Source organism: Halichoerus grypus, chromosome 6 (genome assembly GCF_964656455.1).
Source record: "Halichoerus grypus chromosome 6, mHalGry1.hap1.1, whole genome shotgun sequence".
Classification (NCBI taxonomy): domain Eukaryota; kingdom Metazoa; phylum Chordata; class Mammalia; order Carnivora; family Phocidae; genus Halichoerus; species Halichoerus grypus.
Genome location: NC_135717.1, coordinates 6,307,466 through 6,326,814, shown reverse-complemented (window position 1 = coordinate 6,326,814; position 19,349 = coordinate 6,307,466). Strand labels below are relative to the sequence as shown.

The 19,349-nt window shown below is 45.0% G+C and overlaps 1 protein-coding gene across 5 annotated transcripts; it reads right to left on the bottom strand.

Moving 5' to 3' along the window:
• Positions 1–1,913: 1,913 nt before the first annotated feature.
• Positions 1,914–13,546, bottom strand: ZNF789 (zinc finger protein 789). Of its 5 annotated transcripts, none has more exons than XM_078074359.1 (5): positions 13,466–13,546; positions 10,674–10,751; positions 6,329–6,455; positions 4,277–4,390; positions 1,914–3,020 (listed from the first exon to the last, which is right to left on the bottom strand). In XM_078074359.1, the coding sequence occupies exons 2-5, from the start codon at positions 10,740–10,742 to the stop codon at positions 2,017–2,019; spliced, it is 1,314 nt and encodes a 437-aa protein (XP_077930485.1). In that variant the 5' UTR covers positions 10,743–10,751; positions 13,466–13,546; the 3' UTR covers positions 1,914–2,016. The 5 variants fall into 5 exon arrangements, with proteins under 5 accessions (XP_077930485.1, XP_077930484.1, XP_077930486.1 ...); XM_078074358.1 differs by lacking the exon at positions 13,466–13,546 and adding an exon at positions 13,243–13,454; XM_078074360.1 differs by lacking the exon at positions 10,674–10,751 and having other exon boundaries at positions 13,466–13,493.
• Positions 13,547–19,349: the final 5,803 nt, after the last annotated feature.

Sequence of the window (19,349 nt, the reverse complement as noted above, 5' to 3'; positions counted from 1 at the left end):
GGCCAGAGCCCAAGAACAGCCTTTAGGGCATGCCTCTAGTTCTCCCATAGCTGAGTGTATGCCTATAACAGACTCCCCAGACCAGATTGCTGATTTCCAAAGCAGTTCTCATCCATGCAATGGAGAGCTGCCATCAGGAAACCAAAGTGCCATTTTTTAAATGTATGTATGTATTTCTTTTTAAAGATTTTAAATAATCTCTATACCCAACATGGGCCTCGGACTTGCAACCCTAAGATCAAGAGTCACATGCTCCACCAATTGAGCCTGCCAGGCACTTTATTGATTGATTGATTGCTTTATTAGGGAGCTTTATGGCTTCCACTTAGCAGTGGAAGGAAGCACTTTTCATAGGTCCCCATCTCCCTAGGTTGTTTTAAGTGGGACTTATCTCTCACTGGCTTATTTCCCCCTCAGTCAGAAGTCAACTTTGTTTAGGTTCTTCTAGCCAATTCATGCCGACCAGTACAAAATTACTGCTTTTTGAACCCAATATACAGTCTATTACTATTTTCCTCCTGCAAGGCTCAAGATTCCTTAATTTTCTGAGGTGCCACTTCCTTTTTCTCAATAGATCTTTGTTTTTACATGTTGGGTGAGAAGTCATGGAATTGGTAGGAGCAAGAAAATAAAACCAAGAAGAAACTAGAGGGGATTTATAGGAGAGCATCCAAATAGCAGTTTATATTGCAGACCTAGGATGATGCTTAGGATATTAGAATTTCAAATGGGTTTCTTGTATTGGTGAGCTGTAGGGAAGAGTCATATGGTCAGCTCAACCTATGTAACCTAGGGCTCCTCGAGGACTACAGTCGACACTTTCTGAGCACAAGCAACTCACTTGTGGGGAGAAGTGTTGAAACACTGGGAGGGGAGTATAGAAGAGACAGAGCAGGGAAGACCGCTAATAAAGCAGCTGCCAAGGTGAGTGAATGCATAATCCCATGGCAAAACCGAAAACAAGTGTAAAATACATGCTTCAGAGATATTCCACCCAAGGGGAGAGGATCCTATTTGTGAAATTCCCATCAAGCATTAGTTGAGGCCTGCTCACACGATGTAGTTACCCTACAGAGCAGTGGCCTTTTGTGGTTTTAGAAAAAGCCTGCAGGCCAAGAGACACACGGTGCAACTCAGATGAAGCCCAAAAGAGGGAGTAAGCAGAGGGCAGGCAGGCCAACTATTAACAGTTGACTTAGAACTCTGAATAGAAATCTAGTAGCACGCTAATTTTAGTTTCTGGGTACATTTTAGTAATTTTTTTAAAGCAGGCTCCACACCCAAATGGGGCTTGAACTCACGACGCCTCAGCCAGGTGCCCAAATTTTAGTGATTTTTAATATCTCACGAGTTACTTGTGAGTAGCCCTTATTTTACTTTTAAAAAGTCAATGTAGTGGGCGCCTGGGTGGCTCAGTCGTTAAGCGTCTGCCTTCGGCTCGGGTCATGATCCCAGGGTCCTGGGATCGAGCCCCGCATTGGGCTCCCTGCTCGGCAGGAGGCCTGTTTCTCCCTCTCCTACTCCCGCTGCTTCTGTTCCCTCTCTCGCTGTGTCTCTCTCTGTCAAATAAATAAATAAAATCTTAAAAAAAAAAAAAAAAGTCAATGTAGTATCAGGTAATTTTTCTACATAAAACCAAGAAAAGTATCTTTTTACACCTTTCTTTGACTTAAAAACGTTTTTCCCCCAGTTATACAGGAAATAAGAAAAGTATTCCTACATCGTTCATAATCCATCAAATGGTCTCCAGCCTAGGGAACCACAAAGTTTTTATGCCTCCCTTCCTCCTGGACTTGGGACAATGAAGGTATGAGGAGCTCAAGGGAGACTGAACATGACAGACTATTACATGTTCTATTAATTCTTGACTCCAGCAAGAAGGTTAGCTACAAAAAGAGGGTCCCCACAGCAAAACCATTTCAATTCCTGTTTATTAATTTTCATAAAACAATGAAGTTACACATAATTACAAGAGTGGTAAGTTCTGGTCTTTAAATGGTCTTTTTCCAGTTAGTATCACATTGATATCTGTTCTCTGTGAGTACCCTGATGCTTAATAAAGCTTGTGCGCCAGATGAAAGATTTTCCACATTTGTCACATCTGTAGGGTCTCTCTCCAGTATGAATGACCTCATGGCGATGAAGATTTGCCTTAAAACTAAAAGTTTTTCCACATTCTCTACATTCAAAGAATTCCTCCTTGGTATGGGTTCTTTGATGCTGAATGAGATCCACATTCCGGCTAAAGGACTCTCCACATTCGCTGCATTTGTGAGTGTTTTGTTTAGTATGAATCTGTTGATGGCTCAGAAGGGTCGAATGCCGACCAAAGGCCTTTCCACATTCGTGACATTTATGGGGTTTTTCTCCACTGTGGGTTAACTGATGTCGAATAAGGGTTGAATTCTGACTAAACGTTCTTTCGCACTCACTGCATTTATAGGGCTTTTCTTTGGTATGGATCCTTTTATGTTCAATAAGATATGCCATCTGACGGAAAAATTTTCCACAGTCATGACACTTATATGGCTTTTTTTGAGGGTGACACTGTTTATGGACAAGAAGAGTAGACTTATGTTTGAAGGCTTGCCCGCATATGTCGCATTCAAAAGGATCCTCTGATGTGTGAATTCTTTGATGTCGAATGAAATTTGCCTGACGCCTGAAGACTCTTCCACATTCACTGCATTCATAAGATTTTGCGTTTGTAAGAATTTGCTTATGCCGCAAAAGCAACGATCTCTGACTGAAAGGTTTTCCATACTCCTCACATTTGCCCTGCTTCTTCCTTATTTGAGCACTCTGATCTTGAGTAAGGTGGAGGTTTTGAAGGAAGTCCTTGTGGCATTCATCACCAAGAGTGGGGAATGCAAGTCTGTAAATGTCCACCAATTCATTACATTTATGTAACCTTTCTGCAGATCTCTTGGCCGTTGTCTGCTTTACCACTGACAACTCTAAATCTTCAGAAATTTTCTGCTTCGGAGTTGGCTTTTTCGTCTTGCATCTGGCTTCAGAACCTAACCAAATAAAAAGAAAACACAGAAATGACCTGTGCACTGCAGAAGGAAAAAAAAAAAGAAGCCAACTGTGTGTGCTATCAGACACTCAAATGAAGCTAAGAAGTGCCCGCTTAGTTACATCATCAGGCTAAAGAGGCCAAAACTCTGATTTTTCACAGGGCTCCCAGCTTCAATAGCAGAAAAAGTTCCGGACATCAACTAGCTGACAGAAAAATGCACAAGCGTGTGCCAGAGAAGTGAGAATCGAACAAACCCATCACGACTACTGGAAAAATAACTTACTCTGGGTGCTCAGTAGTGTGACGTAATGTAGGAGAGGGAACATCTTATACTTTGTCGATAAGCAGGTTTTCAATAGTTCTGGGAGAAACAACTCCTTAAAATGGGGAGTGTAAGATAGAATAGGAAAGGAACCAGATAGAAGTAGGTACAAAAGCAAGGGAATACAGCAGTGGTTCTCAACCAGAGGTGGTTCTGCCTCCTGGGGGACAGTTGGCAATGTCTGGAGACGTCTTTGGTGGTCACAACTGGGGTGGTGCTACTCAAATCTAGTGGGTAGAGCTAAACATCCTACAATACACAGGACAGCTCCCCACAGTGAAGAATTATCCAGCCCAGAATGTCAATAGAGCAGAGGTTGATAAACTCTGGAGCAGAGGATATGGAAGAAGGTAGAAGCAGCAGTCAGGACATAGCAGGAAAAAGCAGGTACATCAAGAAACACTGTGGGACTATGAAAAACAAAATGAAAGCAAAGGAACAAGAGAAAACAGAGAGGAAGGATAAGTAACGAGGGTAGAATAAGGAATATCTAGTTTGGCATAAGAACTGTCAGACCGGCTGCTTCAGAGAAGCATTCTACTGCAATGGAATGAGGCTGAGCTTTGCAGACTTGAAATCGAATCCGAACTATTAATCTACTGTGTGACAGATACCTGAATCTTTTCAAAGTTTATTTATTCATTTTTAAGTAATCTACACCCAACGTGGGGCTCAAACTCATGACCCCAAGATCAAGATTCGCACGCTCCACCAACGAGCCAGCCAGGGGCCCCTGAATCTTTTAGTTTCTTCATCTGGAAAATGGGGCTAATGGTCACACATACTACCTTCAGAGGGCAGCAGGGATGAAAAAGTGGGAGGAGATACACCAAACCCCTGGCTCAGTCTCTGGGGCAACACAAGGGGCTTCATTAATGTGGCTTTCCTGCCTCCTCAGGATTTCCACTCGACTGGGCCTCCTCCTCACCCACCTGGGCAAGCACTACTGGAAGCCTTCCTAGTCCCGGCTCTTGGTAGATCCAGGATCCATGGTTCTTCCCACTGCTCCAGCAGGCAGATCACCTCAGGTTTGGGAAACTGAAATCCTACTCATGGAGAAGTAAATGGGATGTGGTTAGTGAGTTACGGAGAGATGTCCTAGACCTCAGCTTAACCCCCTTGGGTCTACAGTGGCAAACAGATAAGGACAATAATCAAAAGGGCTGGTGGGAATAGAATTTGGCACAATCTTGACAATCTTTATGGAAAGCCTCAACAGTCATCAGAGCCTTAGATGTGGTAATTTCACTCTTAGAGTCTATGGAACAATTAGGACCAAGATGAATGGACCAGAGCCGTTCAGCAGAGTTGTACCAGTGCACAGCTGGAAATAAAGTAAACATCAACAGGGCAATGTCTACAGCGTAGCATTTGAATGCAGTGAAGGCAAAAGTATTAGGCAGATACTAAAAATCCATGTGTTCAAGAATATTAAAATGGGAAAATGTTCCCTATGTATTATAAAGCCGAATGCAAAACTCATGTGAAGTACGATCCAAATTTTGTTCTTAAAAACTATGCATGTGTGTGTAAATGTACATAAGTATACATATATATGAAAAGACGAAGAAAAAGTCCAACCAAAATGTTAACGGGGATCATTTCTGGGCAGTGGGCCTGCAGAGGATTTTTATTTCCTACTCTGTTATTGAAAAGTCATTGGGTAATACAAAGAGACTTGAAAGTACCCATACCCTTTAACACCAAAATTCTGTATCTTGGGGAATAGTCAGAAATTTATATAAGGATTTATGGTCAGAAACATCCATTAGAACATTAGAATACAGAAAATGATAAATTCATAAGCAAGCCAACAACAACAAAAAAAGCCAAACTAAATACCCCCAAATGGGAAAATGATTAAATATTATAGATCATAAAATAGAATTACATTATGGTCATTTACTATATTTATGGGGGCTTTTAAGAGCATAGGGAAAATGCTGATATTGTAATGTTAAGATTTAAAGGAATTACAGAATTATATGAAGAATATGTTCAGCCACATTTTTTAAGGGGGAGAAAAACTAGAAGGAACTATTCCAAAATATGAACAGTGTTATCCCTGAATGTTCTCCCCTCCCCATCATAATTTCCTGTACCTTCTATGTATTCAAGTCTGCCCTTGTAATGCTTTCATAAGGAAAACAGACATCATAAACTCCAGAGGTGGGCGGACAATCCCAAAAGAGGTGGTCAAGGCTGTGGCAAGAATGTCAATGTGGGGGTCAAAGCTGTGGCCCCAGAAAGAAAGCTATCTGTGGAAGAAACACCCACAGGAGAAGACTGCACTGGAATAAGACAAAGGCAGGCTCCCCGAGGAGAGAAGCAGTGAAGGTTCAGAAATGAAGTCAGTTAAGAGTCGTTTCCTGGATACCTGGTGATGCTGCCAACAAGGAAGGAACCCATTTCCAGAGAGAAGACAAAGAAAAAGAAGCTAACCTTTGGAATCCAAATCAGCCATAATCTTTTCAGCTCATATAGGTCTTACAGATGTGGAGGATGTGGATAGGGGTGGGGAGTGGATTAAGCGTCTCTGACCTCTAGAACAAAAGGAAACTATTCTTTGTGCACAATCCCTTATTTGAAAACCTTGAGGCCAGACGCGTTTCAGGATTCAGAATTTTTTCCAGATTTTAGAAAGGCAACTTGGTGTGTATATTTTCTATTATGTCCCGCCCCCAACAGGGGCTGGAGCTGTACCCTTATTCAAACACACTGATATTTCTGATGCTAAATAGATAGATACAAAGACCAAGTGGGAAAAACAAAGACCAACTGGGAAAAATAAGGATGAGACATAGCTTCTTGTAGGAAGAGATCAGGTTTTACCACCTGAGGACTTCACAAGTTGGGTCTTGCCGCTAAATGAATTATGGGAAAAAAAAACTAGTTTTCGGAGTTTCTCTGATTTTGGAATTGCACGTAAGGGACTGAGGACTTGTGTAGACACTTAGAGCCAAATCTTCAAGCCACGTCATTACCCAACAAGATCATGTTTCTGTAATTCTCCAGCATCACATCTCTGTAGAGGTCCTTCTGAGCCCGCTCAAGTTTGTCCCACTCTTCTCTGGTGAAGTACATAGCCACATCCTCAAAGGACAGCAACTCCTGAAAACAGAGACTGATTATAGGCTCAGTTCTTACAATAACTTTGTGAGCTATCACTATTATTCTACAGGTGAGGTTTGAGGTGGTCAAGTGACTCAGCCAAGTTCATTCTTTCTTCTCTACTACAGAGTAGACAAACTTTTTCTGTAAAGGGCCAGATGGTAAATATTTCAGGCTTCCCAGGCGATTTGGTCTCTGCTATGATTATTCTGCACAAAAGCAGCCAGGAACAACGGGTAAGTGAATGAGCATGGCTGTGTTCCAGTAAAACTTGACTACCAGGTCCAGGTCAGTTTGCTGACCCCGCTCTTATACAATACTACCTTTAACACGGAATATGTTTCTGCCCCGGGTCCCCTAGGAAAGAGATGGCGCATTCAAGGAGGTCACTGAAGATAAGTTAGCATGCAGGCTATTCACAAAGGAAGGTGCTTCATGGAAACCAACAAGGCTGGCTCTCATGGGGAACAATCACCCACCATGTCTGAAGCGGGGAAGAAGGTAGGGGAGGAGTTATTGGAATCCAGAAAGTTGTTGGAGAGGAAGCAAGACTGGGGTGATGTGGTCACTGTCATCCCACAGCCCGGCAGGCAGGGAGCCGTGGGAATAAAACCCAATACCGCTTTCCTCCAGGTTTCTGGTCCCCTGACCCTCTCCACCCCATTGCCAAAAGCCATCTGGAAGCCAGAGGGCAAGAGAACCCACTGATGGCGTATGAAGGTCAGCCTCTGAGGGCACAGACCAAAGTGGGGGAGGGTGAAGCATACATCAAAGGTGGGCAAACAGAGACTGTTCAGTATAATACATACGGCAGAAGTTTCCATTTGCAATTGTGTTCAGCTCAAGTGGGTGGAGAACAGGTGCCTCAGAGTACTGCAGCCCTTGGAGCAGAGGCCCACTGTCTGCCCACCACACTCCCTTCCCTTAGGAGAAACTGTGGCCTGAGGGGCTATCTGAGCAGGGAAAGGGCGATCAGTAATAGGAAATGCCACCACCACCCCTCAGGAAACAGATACCAGAATTCCCAAATTATAGGGCCCTTCTTTCCTCCCTACCGAGCCTGACTTCCGGAGTTACCATTTCAAGCTCCCTCCTACCACCATCCCAAACGTCCCTCCTTTTACCAGAGCTGTCCTGTGGGTCTCCTCAGCTGACATTCTCAGATGCTACGTGAGCGTGAGCGTGAGCAAGCGCTGGGGAATAAAATGGCTTCATCTCCCACAGAGTAATCTCTATACATTCAATCATATGGCCTTTAATGTTGCCCCAAACTCTCACCCTCCCATTCCTCCCCAGGGTCTTCTGTACCTTTACCACCCTCATTCTTTCAAGAAACACTGGGCACCGATAGTTGCTAGCTTTCAAGCCACAGGCCAGCAACAAGGGGTCCAGCTCCTGCTGAGGCCACGGGATATAACCGTTCAGGCTGCGCACTGCTCAGACCTACAGGACACCATCTACATCGCAGCTGTGTGAACGGGTCCCCTGGAGTTGCTACCTGCACAATCCGTATGATTCTATAGCAGCCCTGGTCCCGCTTGGGGAACGGACCGTCCAGGGGGAAAGCTGGAGTCCACACGGTAACGATCCAGTGGGAGGTACTCAGAGGGGCCTAGGAGGGCATGTGGTTCACCTCACCACTCCCTTCCAGAAGTCACTGCCGGTTATGTCCCAGGAAAGAGCCCACAGAGCACATGCTCCCTAATTCCTCTCACTTCCCCACCATCCCCGCCAGGCATTACCTATGTTCTCACTCATCCCTTTCTCTTTTCCCTCAGGGAAAGAAGCTGTCCTTCTAGCAATCCCTCCCCCTCTGCCTCTGCTTCCATTCCCTTGTGTCTCCCCCAGGGTCTTAATCCAATGACAAGGACTCTTCCATATCTTTACTCTCTTTCCCCTGTGATACCGTGATATATACTTAGGGGCACCTGGGTGGCTCAGTCGGTTAACCGGTTCACCGTCTGCCTTCGGCTCAGGTCATGACCTTAGGATCCTGGGATAGAGCCAGGCTCCCTGCTGAGCGGGGAGTATGCTTCTCACCCTCTTCCTCTCCCCCTGCCTCTCCTCTCTCCTCGTGCGCATGCTCTAATAAATAAAATCTTTAATATATATACGTATATATTTAATCTTCATCCTCATTTCTGGCACAGAGCTCCTAAAACTCTTGGAATTCCTAAGGGATAAGAGCAGGAGCATCTCTTCATATTTGGCCTTCTGCCCTTGGTTTCTGAAATAGCTCCAGAGTCATGAAAGAGAAAGGAGTGTCTCCTTACTCATCACAAATTCCTTTCACCACACCTGAGTTTATGTTAATGAGGTGATCTTTGGAAAGGCCCCAAGGATGGCAGGCTGGTTGCCAAGGGAACCAACCATGTGATTAGAGGGTTTGAACCCCCCAATTCAGAGGAGGGAGAGGGGCTGGAGGTTGAATCAGTCACGAAAGGGCAATGATTTACTCAATCAAGCCCATGTAATGAGCCTCTATAAAAGCCCAAAAGGATAGGGTTCAGACAGCTTCAGGGCTAATGAGTGCGTGGAGTGCTGGGAGCATGGCACACTCAGAACACGGAAGCTCTGAGCCCCTCTTCTGTCTGGCTGTTCCTGAGTTATAGCCTTTTATAATAAACCTAGTAAAATCTAGTAAAAGTAAACTGTGTTCTTGAGTTCTCTGAGCCACTCTAAGCAAATTAATCGAACCTGTGGAGGGGGTCATGGGAACCTCCAAATATATAGCCAGTCAAGGCAGAGGTGACAACCTGGACTCGCAATTGGCTGGTGGCAGAAGTGGGGGAGGGGCAGTCTCGGGGGACTGAGCCCTTACCCTGTGGGGTCTGATGCTAACTCCAGGTAGAAAGTGTCAAAACTGAGTTAAATTGCAGCCCCACCCCACCCCACTGGTGTCACAGAATTGCCTGATGTGTGGGACAAACCCCAACATGTTTGGTGTCCGAAGTGAAGTGTGGCATGAAAGTAGAAAGCAGAGAAACACGGGAGTGTTTTTCCTAAACACTCACTTCTCCCCTCCCTCCTTCCCCTTTATCAGCAAAAATGCCAAAACCTCTTTTTTTTTTTTTTTTACGAATTTATTTATTTGAGATAGAGAGAGCATGAGCCAGGGGAAGTGGCAGAGGCAGAGGGAGAAGCAGGCTCTCCACTGCACAGGGAGCCCGATGCAGGACTCGATCCCAGAACTCGATCCCAGGACCCTGGGATCATGATGTGAGCCGAAGGCAGAAGCTCAACCAAGTGAGCCACCCAGGTGCCCCAAAACCTCTCCTATCTTTAAAAAGACATTCCTGTGCCTGCCTTCCCCTCTGGTTTCTGTTCTCTATCCTTCCCTTACGGGACCAGCTCCCAGGAGAAAACTACACACACTTCCAGTCGCTGCGTAAGCCACTGTCTGGTTTAAGCCTCATCACACCTCTGCAACTGCTCTAGGGCATCCCTGCTCCCACCTACTTGGCAGAGCTTCGGGACTCCGCAGAAAGTGCAGACATGCTGGAGCAAGGCAGTCAAACTGCAGTAACTCAACTTGCCTCCCTCCTGTCCGACCTTTCTTTCAAAATTGTTAGGATGGCTTCCTAACTTGTCTCCTTACTTTTAAATGCAACTTTTTAGAATCAACCTCCATAATGTTGCAAATTCAATAACTAAGCTTCCCTTATACCCTTTCGTACTCCCAGAGCAGAATTTATCCCTGTAATGCAAGAGTCTGTTTACATATCTACTTAAAAAAAAAAAAGAAAAACCAACAACCCTGTAAACTCCTTTAGGGAGAGTTTATCTCCCCCGCACAAAGGATAGTATCTGGTACATAGTAACATTCACTGACAGAAACAATGAACAACTATGATAACAGTATCTAAAATTGGAGAGTGCTTAAAATAGAACTAGATACTATGTAAAGTATTATTTACTTATTTCACCAAGTGCCTCACTTAATTCTCACAACTCTTTACCATAGGTGGTATCATTCCCTTTACAGATAAATAAACTGAGGCCCAGGGACCTTATGTAACTTGCTGAAGGTAAAACATCTACAACAAAGCCTGGATTTGAACCTGTCTGATCCCAGAGTTCAAGCTCTTTAACAGCACACTTTCCAAGAAGGAAAAAAATCCCCAAATTAATAAAGATGGCTCAACCTGAACAAAGGAGTCAAAGCCATTGCCTGGCTGCAGGACTACCCTGAGGAAGGGGAGGAGGAGCGCAGCTCACCTTCCACCCAGCTGTCAGGAATACAGCTTCCAAGTCCTGGTCTCCGAGATGGGGCAGGATTGCCGCCATGAGGCCTGACTGAAGGAGGAAAAAAGATAATGAGTAAAGGCCAGTCCCAATTTAAGGCTCTTTCACCAGGCAGCCCTGGGACAGGGAATTCCAACAGGGCCAACACACCTGAGCTAGTACACAGTCACGGTGTTTGGTGCTGAAATAGGGGAAAAAAATGAAAGAAGCTGCTAGAATAGTCTTTTTTAGGGGCGCCTGGGTGGCTCAGTCGTTAAGCATCTGCCTTCGGCTCAGGTCATGATCCCAGGGTCCTGGGATAGAGCCCCACATGGGGCTCCCTGCTCCGTGGGGAGCCTGCTTCTCCCTCTCCCACTCCCCCTGCTTGTGTTCCCTCTCTCGCTGTGTCTCTCTCTGTCAAATAAATAAATAAAATCTTAAAAAAAAATAGAATAGTCTTTTTTAGGAACTTCTGAAGTTGGCTCAATTTCCAAAGCTTTATCCCAGGGCCCTGCCCTCCCCTTCTCCCTAGAATATGTTCTGTAGCACCTCATTGAAAGACTGCATACACAAAGGGACGAGACCATAGATAAGAATAGAAGTCTGGCCCACAACCTGCAGCAACCAGCCCAGAATCCAAATCACACCCCATTCGGCAATCAGCCCCAAACCAACATCGGGTCAATAACGGCCAACTTATACTTAATTCTGACTTCCTTCCTACAATTTAGGACCAGCAGAGAAAGCCAAATACACTCCCCTACCCAACCACTTAGGATGTTCTGCTTCTATTTATTTAACCTCCAAACTGGGCACATCTGAGCTTTCCTTTTTTTCCGCACCATAAGGCTTACCCCGGCCTGCCTTCGAGTCTCTGCCAAACAAGCAATGGTGACTCACACTCTTGCTATATAGCAGGATCTGAATGAAGACCCTTTGTTTGTTCTCGTTTGGGCAGGGGGGGATGGGGTGTTCATGTATTTCTACATCCTACAGGATCAGCTCAGAGAGTATAAAAATGACTTTAGGGCAGTTAAAGATTTCAGGCTACCTATTATAGACACAGAAGCAATCGTTGTCAAAAGAATATTCAGAGAGCTTTACTTGATATGAATATTTATTGAGAAACACACAGCAAACAAGACTTCAAAACCAAAAGCATGAAGAGGCTGAGCTCTCAGCAGCCACTGCTTAGTTCATAAGGCGTGAGGGGTAGCAGAATGGCATCACCCCATGATTAGTTTGAGCTGTGGGCACTTGAAAAGTGGCAAACACAGAGAAAGGCTTTCTCTGAGTTCCCGTTATCTGCCTAAAGACCGATCATTGAAAAGGAACTCAATTGTCATAAATACCCCTCCCAGGAGATGAGACCAGATGTTGACACCACACCCAAACTATCCTAAACCATCGGACCTCCTGTCTGCTCTTCTAAGGACCCAGTCATCTTTCCTAAAACTCATTTACTCTCCTCTAAGAGGCCTACATCCTCTCTCCCCTTTCCCTATTAAGAGGGTATTTAAGCCCGAATTCTAAGCCACTCCAGGAGTTATTCATTTTTCCGTGGGTATTTCTCACCTATACATGTTAATAAATTTGTTTTTCTCTTAATCTTTTATTGCCGGGATCTCAGCTAAGAACGGAGAAAGAAAGTTATTTCTCCGCTCCTACACACGAAATGAGGAAGTACCTTGTTTTCTATTGTGACTGTTTACTAGAAACTTATAACCCTTTTAGAATAGAAGCACTGCACAAGTTTACTTGTTTTTAGCTGATTGGCCAGGAAGCTACAAGGTCACCATGACATGAAGACAGCTTAAGTTTCCTAGAAGAAGAGTCAGCATTTTGGGAAATTAGGACAGTTCAAGTTTTGATTCCACAGCTACGGGTGGTTGGCCTAAGGGTATACCCAAACTGTGGTCTCCACTTTGGTTTTTCTGGATCATTATAAACTCAACATCGTTACTCTCGGGAAGTACACAAGTGATGGGATACAGGTGATTTTCATTTTTTTCTTGTGCTCTTCCGGCCACAGGTGAACCTTGCTTTCTGTGAGTGCATTTGTAAGAAAGTCTCTCGAACCATTCACGTTCCCTAAAAACATTATTTGGAAGATGCTCTTTTAAGCAAGGAGGCACTCCAAAAAAATGTCCTGACCAAGGGCTTCGAGATTGGGGAAGGGACCTCAACCCTTTCATTATCTAAACTATGCTGTCTACCGTGAGCATGGTGCACTTGGAAGTCAGAATCTAAAACGCCCCTCCACTATAACCTGAACTCCTGAAACGTTCAATCACATCTCCTTTTCCCCTAGAACCAAACCAAACCACAGTATTCACCAGCCATTCATTCATCGCACTTGTTCTTCCTTACTGCTGAAGACCTGACACCACGGAAAATATTCACAAGTTGACATCTTCAGGAAGACGCCCCGTAAATGCCCGGCGACCTCCCCTGAGGGTCCCTCGAACCCGGACACCTGCCGTGGCGGGGCCGCCGGGGCTTCGCCCGCGCCAGCCACCCCTCCCATCACACTAGCTCCTCTCTCCCCAAACCCGCTCCGCACCTCCAACCCTCCGCCGCGCCACCTCCTCCAGGAAGTCCTCAGTGTCCACCTGCTGCGGCCCTAGGGGCCGGGCTCCCCTCTCGAGGTTCCCAGCCCGACCCGCGCTGCGGTCCGCGCCCCTCCAATGACCACCCCCTACCCGAGGGCGCGAACGCGGAAGAAATGCCCGCCACTCGCCAGCCCTCTCCGGCGCGCGTGGAGCCCAGCGTCTCCGCCCGCGTACCTTCTAGGAAGCGCGGAGGCTTCGGAACTCTTTGGTCGGGTTGGGAGAGCAGCAGCCTCCCTTCCCACGCACCCGCCGCTCAGGTCGGGGCCAATCAACGGCCGCAGAGGGCGCCGCCTGGGCCACGTGACTTCCAGGCCCCGCCCCGGCCGGTTCCCGCCCAGCCGAGCAGTGCGGCGGAATCTCCCGTAAAAATCACCTGAAGGCTTTAAAAACTGTGCCATGCAGGCGCTCATTTTCCACACCAGTTGGATCAGAATTTCTAGGAGTGGGCCCTCCTGCAACTGGGTATTTTTAAAAAAGCTCCTCTTTTGAGTGTAGAGTGACCAACTTTTTAGAGAGCTAACCCGGGACACAGTCCTACCAGACGAGTAACATAATACGTTGGGAATATAATGAATGATTACACATATCTGTGTTACTTAACATAAACATATGAAAAATAGGTATTTATCTGAAATTATGTTATTCAGAAATTACATGAATGCTATTTAAACAAAGCAACATAGGACTAGTTATCAGTGGCAATTAGTTGTAATTGATAGGAGGATTTGTTTTTTTGTTTGTTTTAAGATTTTATTTATTTGACAGAGAGAGACACAGCGAGACAGGGAACACAAGCAGGGGGAGTGGGAGAGGGAGAAGCAGGCCTCCCGCGGAGCAGGGAGCCCGATGTGGGGCTCGATCCCAGGACCCTGGGACCATGACCTGAGCCGAAGGCAGACGCTGAACGACTGAGCCACCCAGGCACCCCCCGATAGGAGGATTTGATAGGATTCCATGTTTAGCAAAGAAAAAAAAAAGTAACAGGTTAAGAAAAACACTTATGTGAAATCTCCCTTTAAGTCTTGATTTCCGTGGGCCAAAACACTAGAAACAGAGAAAGAAGGAGAGGCAGAGAGAGGGATAGGGTGTTTGTTTTACCAGTATCATACTAGTTGTTTGACCTGGGACGAACTAGTTCACTCTTCTGTATGTTAGTTTCCATACATGTAAAATGAGGAGACTAGGACTATGAATTTTATAGGGTTGTTCTGAGGCGTAGCACCCCCTTATCCTCTGTTTTGCTTTCCACAGTTTCAGTTACCCAAGGTCAGTCATGGTCCAGAAGCAGATGATCCTCCTTCTGACATATCCTGAGAAGGTCAGTAGTAGCCTGACGCTACCTCACAATGCCTCCATTATTCATCTCACTTCATCTCATCGCATAGGCATTTTATCATCTCACATCATCACAAGAAGAAGGGTGAGTACAGTACAATAAGCTATTTTGAAAGAGAGACCACATTCACATAACTTTTATTACAGTATATTGTTATAATTGTTCTATTTTATTATTGTTGTTAATCTCTTACCATACCTAATTTATAAGTGAAACTCTATCATAAATGTGTAAGTATAGGAAAAAGCATAGTATATGTAAGGTTTGGTACTATCCACAGTTTCAGGCATCAACTGAGGGTCTTGGAATATATCCCTCCACAGGTAAGGGGGAAATACAGAGAAGAGGGACCACTTTCTGCTCGTTTTCTACTGTATTAAATGTGTTAATATATGTAAAATGCTTAGAACAATGCCAGGCCACAGTAAATGTTCCTAAAGCATTAGGGAGAAAATCTTCAGTTTTCTAAACATCGTTAGATGAACACAGATATTCATTGACTCAGTGTTGCAGCAGTTTGAACTTCCAAAAGACAATTAAGAGAATCAGGAAATAAAATGAAATTCATTCAATTAATACTTATTGAGGGTCGGGGCACCTGGGTGGCGCAGTCGGTTAAGCGTCTGCCTTCAGCTCAGGTCATGATCCCAGGGTCCTGGCATCCAGCCCTGCGTTGGGCTCCCTGCTCAGCAGGGAGTCTGTTTCTCTCTCCCCACTCCTGCTCTTTCTCTCAAATAAATAAATAAAATCTTTAAAAGAAAATTTATTGAGGGCCTACAATGTTCCAGGCACTGTTAAATTTCAAATATTACACGTTTAAATGTTACTCAAAGTATTTAGGGCTTGGGGGCGCCTGGGTGGCTCAGTCGTTGGGCATCTGCCTTTGGCTCAGGTCATGATCTCAGGGTCCTGGGATGGAGCCCCACATCGGGCTCACTGCTCAGCGGGAAGCCTGCTTCTCCCTCTCACACTCTCCCTGCTTGTGTTCCCTCTCTCGCTGTCTCTCTCTCTGTCAAATAAATAAAAAACTTAAAAAAAAAAAAGTATTTAGGGCTTGGTTCAGGCAAAGGGCTGCTGATCTCATACAGTAAAAACCAGTTGAGCTTTTGAAAAATTATACCGTGCCATGATAACATTGGAAACTTGGGGGCCTCAAATTCAGAGGTAGTTTCCTTCTCAGGATATTTACTGGTAGCTGAAGCTACACGGAGCAGGAGGCTAAACAGCTGTACTAAAACACTGGGAAAGGAAAAGAAGAATCTTCAATCTCCCATTGCTTGAGATAAGGACCACTACAGGGAGGAGATCACTAACTGTAAATCTGATAAGCAATAGTTTCCACTGCTACTCTTGAAGCTGACTGATCCTTTCTGATATTTGGTTTGTTTTTTGTTTTTGTTTTTGTTTTTGTTTTTTTAGATTTTCTTTAAAGATTTTCTTTATTTATTTGACACGGAGAGAGAGATCACAAGTGGGGGGGCGTGGCAGAGGGAGAGGGAGAAGCAGGCTCCTGGCTGAGCAGGGAGCCTAATGCAGGGCTTGATCCCAGGACTCTGGGATCATGACCTGAGCCGAAGGCAGTCGCTTAACCCACTGAGCCACCCAGGCGCCCCTGTGTGTGTGTGTGTGTGTGTGTGTGTGTGTGTGTGTGTGTGTGTTTTAATCTCTAGAAGTTCTATTTCTTTTTATTACCTTGTATTTCATTACATTTGTTTCTTGTTTTATGTTTGTTTCTTTTGTTTCTGTGTTTTTTTTTTTTTTTTTTTTAAGAGAGAGCGTGAGCAGGAAGGGGCAGAGGGAGAGGGAGAGAGAGAATCTTAAGCAGGCTCCACACTCAACTCGGGGCTCAATCTCAGGTTGTAAGCTGAAATCAAGAGTCAGACACTTAACTGAATGAGCCACCCAGGCATCCGTTATGTTTGTTTCTTTTAAGTCCTTGAGCATAATTATTTTATTTTAAAAGATTTTATTTATTTGAGAGAGAGAGCACAAGCAGAGGGGAGGGGCAGAGAGGGAGAGGGAGAAGCAGGATCCCAGGTGAGCAGGGAGCCCCATGTGGGGCTCAATCCCAGGACCCTGGGATCATGACCCGAGCCAAAGACAGATGCTTAACCGACTGAGCCACCCAGGTGCCCCAAGCATAATTATTTTAAAGTCCATGTCTCCTGGGGCACCTGGGTGGCTCAGTCAGTTAAGCATCCAATTCCCAACTCTTGATCTCAGCCCAGGTCATGATCTCAGGGTCATGAGATCCCCGCACTCCACTCTACTTAAAGCTTGTCTCCCGACTCCATAATGTCTGTCATTTTTGGATCTGTTTCTATTGACTGATTATTTTCCTGGTTTTGGATTACATTTTCCTGCTACTTTACATACCTATTGATTTTTGATTGAGTGCTAGACATTAATGAATTTTACGTTGAGTGTCAGAGTTTGTTGTTTTCCTTTAAAAGCATTAGAACCCATATGATCCAGAAATCCCTCCTCTGGGTTAATGCCCCAAAGAAATGAAAGCAGTGTGACTCAAACAGATATTTGTACACCCATGTTCATAATAGCCTATTCACAACAGCCAAAAGGCAGAAGCAAGCCAAATGTCCTGGACAAATGAATGGATACACAAATTGTGGTATATCCATAGAATGGAATATTTTTCAGCTTTAAATAGGAAGGAAATTCTGACAAATGCTACAACATGAATGAACCTTGAGTAGATGATGCTAAGTGAAATAGGCCTGACAGACAAGGACAAATATTGTATGATTCCACTTATGTGAGAGACCTAGAGTAGTCAAATTCATAGAGACAGAGAGTACAAGGGCGGTTGCCAGGGGCTGAGGGGAGGGGGAAATGGAGAGTTGATGTTTAATGGGGACAGAGTTTCAGCTTGGAAAGATGAAAAAAGTTCTGGAGATGGATTGTGGTGATCATTGCACACAATATGAATGTCCTAATGCCACTGAACTGTCTGCTCGCAAATGATTAAAAAGTTAAATTTTATGTTATATATATTTTACCAGAATAAATTTTTTTTTCTTTAAGACAGTTCAAATTACTTTCAGATCAGCTTAACTCAAGGCTTATTTTGAAGCTTTGTAAAGATGAGTTCACCCCAAGAAGAGCTGACCTTGGCTTGAAAGCTTGAGCAAATCTTGACGTCCTCTAGGGCTAGTTTAATACTTTGACTAATTATGGCAGTCAGGACATGAGCATCTCCCAGCTCTGTGTGACCTCTGAGAATTATTCAGCTTACAGTTTCCTGTTCGTTCTTTGCCTGGCATGATTCTACTAGGAACAGACCCAAGAGGACCCGTTATAGAAATTTCTAGAGATTTTCTCTGTGTAGCTTCTGGCTCCCTAGGATTCTGCTACCCAAATCCCAGCTACCTCTGCCTCCTTGAATTCAAATCTCTGTGTCCTCATCTTAGAGAGCCTGCTATGGTCTGTTTGGACTCTTCCTCCCCTGAGCTGTGGCACAGAAGGTGCGTTTTTTTCAGGGATCACAGGTCTGAACTGCCTGGTGTCCCCAGTCGGAAACATTTTTTCATATGTTCTGTCTAGTTTTATAGTTTTTTACAATGAGTTCAGCAAGTCTAGTCTTAGTAACTGCATCATGGCCAGAGGAGGAAACTCAGTATAGTTGTAATATGCATTTCCTTTATTACAAATGCACTTAAAATTTTCATATACTTAAATTCTATTAAAAAGAAGCAACAGAGGGGCACCTGGGTGGCTCAGTCAGTTAAGCAGCTGCCTTCGGCTCAGGTCATGATCTCAGGATCCTGGGATCGAGTCCCACATCGGGCTCCCTGCTCAGTGGGGACCCTGCTTCTCCCTCTCCCTCTGCCTGCTGCTCCCCACTGGCTTGTGCTCTCTCTGACATAAATAAAATCTTTTAAAAAAATTTTTTTTAATTTTAAAAAATAAAAAATTAAAAGAAGCAACAGAGGCACCTGGATGGCTGAGTTGGTTGAATGACTGACTCTTGATTTTGGCTCAGGTCATGATCTCAGGGTCATGAGATCGAGCCCTGCATCGGGCTCTGTGTTTAGCTCGGGGTCTACTTGAGATTCTCTCCCTTTCCCTCTGCCCCTCCCCCTGCTTGCTCTCTTTCTCTCTCTAAAATAAATAAAATTTAAAAAAAGAAGAAGAAGAAGCAACAGGCCCAAAATGGAGTGAGTCACTTGGGTTAAACCTGATGCCAGCAGGCCAGGTCTGGGGACTCAGAGGGGGTCCTGCAGGACCAGCCAAGGGGGCCCCTGGCTGCATGTAGGATAGAAATGAAATGCAAGCCAGCAGGAAGTGAAAGCAGAGTTTACTGAAGGTGTAGAGAGAGTGCAGATACAGTGTGTCCGGGAGAGTCAGAAAGGAAAGGAGGGAGACTCATTTTTGTTCGGGGCCTGGGGGTTTTTACTGAGTACAGTGGTCTGGTGAACGTGTCCCCTCGGGCATCTAGGAACTGATCAGAACGAAGACAGAGGCCCAGGTGTTATTCCTTGGAGCCAGGGGGCCTTGGCGTCCACATGTCTCGTGCCATGGTCTGGAATGTGCATATAATGGTTATGGTGTCTAATGAGGTGTCTGTCCGATCGGATGGGGGCCCCCAAATGTGGGTCGAAGATCGGGTGGAAGCCGGTGGTGGGGCCATGGAAGAACTCACCTGAGGCAGAACAAAGGATACAGAAGTTTATGAATACACCCCAAGGGAACAATGGGCAGGAC

Excerpts from the sequence above, each read along its gene's own strand:
- ZNF789 (XM_078074359.1), bottom strand. The coding sequence starts at position 10,742 with ATGGCGGCAATCCTGCCCCATCTCGGAGACCAGGACTTGGAAGCTGTA. Across the intron at positions 4,391-6,328 it reads CAGAAACATGATCTTGTTGG|GATTTCAGTTTCCCAAACCT; the intron begins GTAATGACGTGG and ends CTCCATGAGTAG. Across the intron at positions 3,021-4,276 it reads TTCCAGTAGTGCTTGCCCAG|GTTCTGAAGCCAGATGCAAG; the intron begins GTGGGTGAGGAG and ends TTATTTGGTTAG.